Below are 7,666 nucleotides of genomic sequence, written 5' to 3'. Positions count from 1 at the left end.
TTTGAAAAGGCTTGGTGATTAGTACTGATTCACATTTTCATTTTCATGATCATCTATCTTTGTTTGTGTTCAATGCTTGAATGGAATCTATTAGAAATTTTCACACTGTTCACTTCTTTTGGGTGAGCAAAATTGGATATTGGCAATGAGTCAAACTGTGAAGATGTTACACGTTCTATGGTTAAAATTTTAAAGCCTGCTATAACTGAGTTTTCTGCTCCCGAGAAGCTGGACTAGCAAAGAAATTAAATTTCGTTTGTACCAATTTGATCTTAGAAGCAGACAAGCAGGTTCAGGTAAGCTTTTGAAATCACTAGGCATTCTTTCATCTACCTGATGGTGTGCATTTCAATTTAGACTTGCTGACTAATCGATATATATCATGTAAATCAAATATATATACTGCTTCATCTACCTAAAAGTAGCGTATGTGAAATTTTAATAGTAAATTATTAATGCACCACCTTCACAAATTACACAAACAGAAGAAGCAGGAGAGCAGGGGGGTTGGTGGTGATCAGAATGTTAATCAAATATATATACTGCTCCATCTCTTTTTGCGAAGTAAGTTCTGATGTTCAGGCTTCGTGTTGCGACATAGTCTAGTAAGGAAAGTTGTTTGAAATATCATTAAAGCAAAAGCAATTTGTAGGAGCAGTTGTAATCATGATCTTTGCTTAGTAGTACTAAGGGGGCGTTTGGTCGGGGGTCTTAAGGAAAGGGAAAGGGAATGGAAATATCCCATTCCCTTTGATGTTGTTTGGTTCCCATTTTCAATGATTTTCTTTCCCCCATTTAAGTTTTAGGTTTATCCAAATGAGGTAAACCTCATTCCCCACCTCCCCCTTTACTTTGCCATTCCATTCCCTCCCTCATTCAGCAACCTCTCCTCTCCAAACCCTACTGCTTGCTTGCCATTTTTCTCCTTCCTCGCGCCTCCTTCCTCACCAAAATCGTTGGCACCTCCTTCCATTCGTCGCGCCTCGTTCATCTTCCTCAAGCTCTCATCTCTTCCTCGCGCGTCCTTCCTCCTGCTGTTGCGCCTTTATTCTTACTCTCGATTTTGCTCCCGCCATTGTCAAATGTAAGTTAGTTGCTGATTTCTCACTCTCGTTTCCTTCACTGCTGCTATTACTTGCTGCTGTTCAATCTCTGATTTCCTTCACTCTCGTTTCATTCAATCTCTGTTCAATTGCTGTTCAATCTAGTTGATTCTCTGTTGAATCAGATTTGTGTTCTTTGGATTTAATGTTGGGTTGTTGATTATTACTTATTGCTGGGTTGTTTAATGTATGGTGATTATGGTTGATTTAATTGCTTGATTTAATTGCTTGATTTTGCTGGGTTGTTGGCGTGTTAATGCCACTGATTTAATTGTTCTGGTGATTATGGTGAGGAAAATTTTGTCATTGAATTCAGAGGCTGTTTGTTTTTGATAATGTATGATGAGGAAAATTCTAATAATGATGATTAATTCACATAATCCTGATTAAGAGGCTGTTCGTTTTTGGATTTGGGTTTTTTTGTATGCTGTTTGTTTGGTTTTGAAGAATACATGGAAACAAGCTACTTGGTACTTGTTTGATGTTCTTATTGATGTTCATTTCTACAGAAAATTAGCATTGATACTTCTTTGAAAAGGAAGAGAAATTGGGAGTGTATTCGGTTCATAATTACTATGATTAATTGTGTTGTGTTGCTACATTTGATGTTGTACTCGATGAGAAAAACTATATACGATTCCCATTATCTTAAGCTTGATAAAAAACTAGGAGAAAAATGAGATTGCACAACTTGAATAGAATGATTAGAGAAAGTGACACTTTGTGTAGGAACTATCTTCGTATAAATCGATACACATTTGGTGTACTTTTAGAGATGGTTAGAGATATTGGTGGATTAAATGAAACAAGAAACACATGTTTGGAAGAGATGGTTGCGGGTTTCTTATACACATTAGCTCACCATAAGAAAAATAGAATGATGGGTGCACATTTTTATAGAAGTGGTGAAACTATTAGTAGCCAATTTCATGCTTGTTTGTTAGCAATCTTAAAGTTACATGCTATTCTTCTTAAGAAACCAACACCAACACAAGAGGATTGCAACGATGAAAGATGGAAATATTTCAAGGTAAATAAAAACCAACACTTTAATTTGAGATAAAATAGAGAGACTATTACATAATTTAAAGTGATATTCTTTGTTTTGTAGAACTCATTAGGTGCCCTTGATGGTACAATGATTCTAGTGAATGTTCCTTGTGATGATCGATCCAAATATCGGAGTAGAAAAGGTACCCTTGCTATGAATGTATTAGGAGTATGTTCACCCGAGATGGAATTTATGTATGTCTTACCTGGTTGGGAGGGGTCGGCACACGATGGTCGGATTCTTCGAGATGCTATTTCTAGGCCTAATGGGTTGAAAGTTCCAAAAGGTAATTTGATTGACGTACTAGATTTTATTTGAGATTTACTTAGTAAGAGAGTAATATTTTTTTTAAATTTGTCAAGGTTGTTATTATCTATGTGATGGAGGATATACTAATGGAGAAGGATTCCTTGCACCCTATAGAGGGCATCTTTATCATCTTAGAGAATGGAATAATGGCCCCCGACAACCCCAAACCGCCGAAGAATATTTCAACTTAAGGCATGCAAAAGTTAGAAATGTGATTGAGAGATGCTTTGGATTACTCAAGGGAAAATGGGGGATTCTTAGAAGTCCTTCTTGGTTTAGTTTACAAACACATGGTCGAATTGTACTTGCTTGTGCTTTATTACATAATTTGGTAAAGAGATACATGCTTGTAGAATTTGATGATGAGGACTTGTTTGAGGAAAATGATAGTGATGATAATGATGGTGATGATAATGATGGTGATGATAATGAGGAAGATGATGTGGAGTACATAACCTCCATTGTTGTAACCGATCCATGGACGAATTTTCGAAATACAATGGCCCAATATATGTTCAATGATTGGAGGGCTAGACAACGCAGACTTACTTTGTGATGTTATTCCTTTTTATTTAAAACCTCCATTTCTTGTATTTGAACTTCAGACTTGTATGTTTATTTCATGCTTGAATATTTCTTGTATTGAATATTTGTTGGTTCATTCCATTTTTATATACATGCAATTTTGTTTACTATGATCAGTATGGTTCAATTTTGTTTATTTGTATTGAATGTTAAAGAGGATGGATGAAAGTAGTGCTAGTGGAGGTGGAAGGGGAAAAAACAAACGATTTTGGACTGCCCAAGAAGATAAGGCTCTTGTGGAAGCATTGTCAGAGTTAGCTGTTGATCCTCACTGGAGGTGTGAAAATGGATTTAGAAGCGGCTACATGGTTCGCTTAGAGGAGCTCATAGGTAAGGCTCTTCCTGGTTGTGGTTTGAAGGCTCTGCCACTCATTGATTCTCGACTTAAGACACTTGTAGCCAAGTTTAGGGCTATTTCTCAAATGTTAAATACAAGTGGATTCGTCTGGGATGATGAAAAAAAAATGATTTCTGTAGATAGGGCTGTTTATGACGAGTTTTGCAAGGTATGCCAACCTTTGTACATTTGAGATTGTTTGATGATGTTGTACATTTGATCATTTTGAGATTTTTTGGTTTTTCAGAATCATCTGAATTGCAAAAACCTGTTTGAAGTTTCATTTCCGCACTTTCATGAACTCATGAATGTTTACGGCAAGGATTACGCTACCGGAAAACCAGCTGAAGATTATGTTGAAGCAATCAAGAATTTGTAAAATGTTGCCCCTCCACAAGTTACACTTGATTCAAGTGATGATGAGGGAATTGATGCTAGTGGTAATGCCACTCAAACTATTACTTCTCCTCCTGCCAAAAAGATGAAGACTGAAAAAACTTCTAAAAGAAGTAAGAGAGGAAATGCTGGTGAAGGTAGTTCTAATGAGTTGGCTAGCTTACAAGCATTCATGAAAGACATGAATGTTCATCTTTCAACTATGGCAAATGTGATGGCACGCACTATGATCGTGAGCAAAAAATAGTTGAACAGACTGAGAAAGTGTTAGAGGAACTACTCTCTTTTAATTTAGAAGGTGTAACTCCTAACCAAGTTTTTGAAGTGGCTAACATTCTAGCCTCATAACCAAACAAGCTCCTGATATTTTCAAAGTGTCTCGACGCTTTGAAAAGTGCTGATGTTAAGAGTCTTCTTGGAGGAAATAGTAATGCTTAGATCTAATGTTGTGGTTCCATGAATGATTTTGAAAGGACTAGAACACTTTTCGTATGTATTTTGATCTACAAACAAGTGATTATATGTAATTAATCGTGCTACGTTGTTATTATTTAGAGTTATGTTTTTTCAAAAAATAACTTTTTCAAGTTTATCATATAACAACTACTTTTTTTTGGAGAAAATATAAAAGAATTTAAAAACTCAAATTTTGATTCCTTAACTTGAACCAAACAGTCACAAAGGAAATCATTCAGTAGTTCATTTCGTTTCCTGAACACAACCAAACGACTAGGCTAAATTAGGGGAATCCATTCCTTTCTCCTTCATTCCCTTTCCTCATTCCATTCCGATTCCCTTGTGCGAACCAAACGCCCCCTAACTGACAGTCTAACAACACTTACTACAAAAGATCTATCTAGACACAGAACATGCTCTAGGTCTGAAATGCAAGTCAATAGCACCCATTCTTTGTCTTCATCTTCATACTTCATTTTAAATCTGTTCACTTTAAGCCCAAGCTTCTTTCACAATCCCACTTCGTTGAGTTGGTTAATAACATTACATATGGCCTTGAGTTTCAATGATAGAATTTGACGAGTCGTTAATAGCATTACATTCAAATGTTGCATGATCAAACAATGGGAGCCTGTTTATTGCAATCAAAAGGTCCGAGTGTGTTGGATTAGTAGGATTCACCAGATTAAGCTGCCATGAACTACTTCTAGAAGACGGTTCAATTTTGTGTTTAATCTTCTTTGAATCTTGATGTTCCTTTTGTTGCTTGATGACCATCGTATACCAAAATGTTTCAATCTACGCTTCATTATTGACATTGAAACTGAAATTGACCTCAAGTAAGATATTGAGAAAGAAAGAAAAATAGAAAAGTTATATAGACAAACATATTCTCTGTTTTATAGATACGAATTCGGTGTGACAAAATATTCAACTAATTCTTGAACTCAAACCTATTGTTTGGAAAGAACACACGACAAAACTAGTTTTAAGTACTTATATTCACTTTTTTTATTGGCTTTTGAATTTTGATCCATTTTTTTCTCTAATAAACAATCAACAACTAAATTTCACCGCATTTCTCTAGAATAGCTGTGACAGGTAGCTAATTTCAAGCTGGTCAAATCAACCAAACCATTTGTCAAACAAACATATATATTCAATGGATTTTGCTACATTTTCTGTTTTATTTAGTCCTATGGATTTTACTACATTTTCTTTTTAGGCTATGACCTATACTTTTTCTAAAAATTCTCATCCACGCATTTAGTGTACTTTTCATATAACCTACACATTTCTTCCTCTTCCCCATGAAAATCCCTTTTCGCCCCTTGCCTTAGGTAGCTCAAGAATTGTACTTGTATGTACAAGTACTAAATAACCTTATATTAGAGGAGATTTTGATCTCATCGTAGCTCGTTTCAAAGCATAGATTATTGATGAGGATAATGAGAATGCAAGAGGGAAGGAATGGCTTGATGATGAAGCTTTAAAGAATCAAATAGAGGAGTGTAGAGTAGAGCGCTTGAACGAGCACAAAGGGTGGTTCGAGCGCTCTGAGGCAGGTCATAGTGATGGTTGTTGAAGGTTCACTCTGAGGCAGGTCATAGTGAAGGCTGTTGAAGGCTTGCTTGTTTGAGTAAATGACATTTGAATAGTACGAGGCAATTGTGATCATTTCATATTCGAGGTGTACTATTAAGATTCCCTTGTTACTAATTTATTAAGCTATATAATGGGCCATTAGAAATAAGGGTTATGCGGTGAAAACATTGGATGAGAATACAATCAAGTGAAAAAATTATTAACTTTAGAGTAAGGCTTGTATTGTGGGTTGTGATAGATTCTATTGTTGATGGTTTGTAAACTCTAAAGGCTGAGCTTACGATGGTGATAGATTTTAGTGAATCTTTAATGAAATATAGTCACTTTTGAGAGCCGAGTGTCTCTGAACACCATTAAACTTGTTGTGTTTGCTTTGTTCTTGCAAAGCTTTGATCTTTTTATGCTTGCTTGTGCATAATTTGTTTTTCTATCTTTTACATCTTTTCTCACCATTTGAGTGTCCAAGATCTTTGATTTTAGTTATTGTAGCAAAAGTTATGGATAGAGGGATTCAAATATTTGTATGACATACCACAATTATTCCCAAGAGGTATGATGTTTTTTTATTAGGGCCCTACTTGCTTTGGTGGCGATTGAGGACTTAAAATTACACCAGTTAGATGTTAAAACGATATTTCTTCATAGTGAATCAGACGAGGAGATCTACAAAACAACCAAAAGGCTTTGAGATAGTAGGAAAGGAGGACTATGTGTATCGCTTAGAGAGATTGCAGTACTGCTTGAAGCTATCTCCAAGACAATGGTATAGAAGCTTTGATTCCTTCATGTAATCACATGGTTTTGCATGAAGTTCATATGATAGTTGTGTCTATATGAGGAGCACTAGTGTAGGGTCCTTGATATATCGTATTACATGAAGATGATTTGCTAGTTGCTCTTAGTAGCATATTTGAGGTAGAATAATAAGCCATTGTCGAATGAGTTTGACATGAAAGATCTAGGAGATGTAAAGAAGATACTTGGTATGAAGATTGTTAGAGGTAGGAGCAATGGATTCGTAAACCTGAGTTAAAGGAGGTACAATGAGAAAGTTCTAAAGAGATTCTCTATGAACGTCTCCAAGATTGTTTCCACTCCCCTTAGTTCTCACTTCTTACTCTCAAGAGATCATTGTCCTTGAGCCAAACAAGACGAAGATGATATGAGAGTTATTCCATACACAAATGATATCGAAAGCTTCATGTATGCTATGGTTTGTAGTAAATTTGATATTGCTCAAGTCGTAAGCATAGTTATTTGGTATATGGAAAATCTGTGGAAACGACATTGGAATGTGGTAAAATAGCTTCATAGATACTTAAGGGTACATTGGATGTATGCCTTTAAGTTACAAAATCTAGCTGATTAGGTATTATATCTCAAATTATGGTTGAGACTTGGATGGTAGACAATCAACCTTGAGTTTTGCATTCACTATGGGTGGTACGACGATTAGTTGTTTGGCTTCTTTACAAGATTTAATAGCTACAACCGAGGCAAAATTCATAGCCATAGAGGAGTCGTTATAAGAAGCAAAGTGGTGAAAGGTCTCATAGTTGAGTTATTTCCTAGTTTGGTTTTGGTATGTATGCATTGTGATAGTCAAAGTGTTATGCATTTGGCTAAATAGCACAATACTTATCATAGGCGAACCACATTGATATCATGTATAACTTCATTCGTGGTGAGATTAGCATCGGAGAAGTTAACTTCAGTGAAGATTGAACGAAAGATAACCCCTCAAATTTGATGACTAAAACTTTGCCATCTATTAAGTTTAGTCTATGTGTAAATTTGGTTGGGTTTTTTCCTTTAGTATGTGAT

General features: G+C 35.7%; 1 protein-coding gene across 1 annotated transcript; it reads left to right on the top strand.

Moving 5' to 3' along the window:
• Positions 1–646: 646 nt before the first annotated feature.
• LOC130799772 (protein ANTAGONIST OF LIKE HETEROCHROMATIN PROTEIN 1-like) lies at positions 647–3,037 on the top strand. The gene is made up of 3 exons (XM_057663004.1): positions 647–2,133; positions 2,215–2,440; positions 2,517–3,037. Exons 1-3 carry the CDS (start codon positions 1,780–1,782, stop codon positions 3,017–3,019), a joined length of 1,083 nt encoding a protein of 360 aa, XP_057518987.1. The 5' UTR covers positions 647–1,779; the 3' UTR covers positions 3,020–3,037.
• The last annotated feature ends 4,629 nt before the right edge of the window (positions 3,038–7,666 follow it).

Source organism: Amaranthus tricolor, chromosome 14 (genome assembly GCF_026212465.1).
Source record: "Amaranthus tricolor cultivar Red isolate AtriRed21 chromosome 14, ASM2621246v1, whole genome shotgun sequence".
NCBI lineage: Eukaryota > Viridiplantae > Streptophyta > Magnoliopsida > Caryophyllales > Amaranthaceae > Amaranthus > Amaranthus tricolor.
Note: the sequence above shows the minus strand (reverse complement) of the source record. Positions and strands in the feature narration are given on the sequence as shown.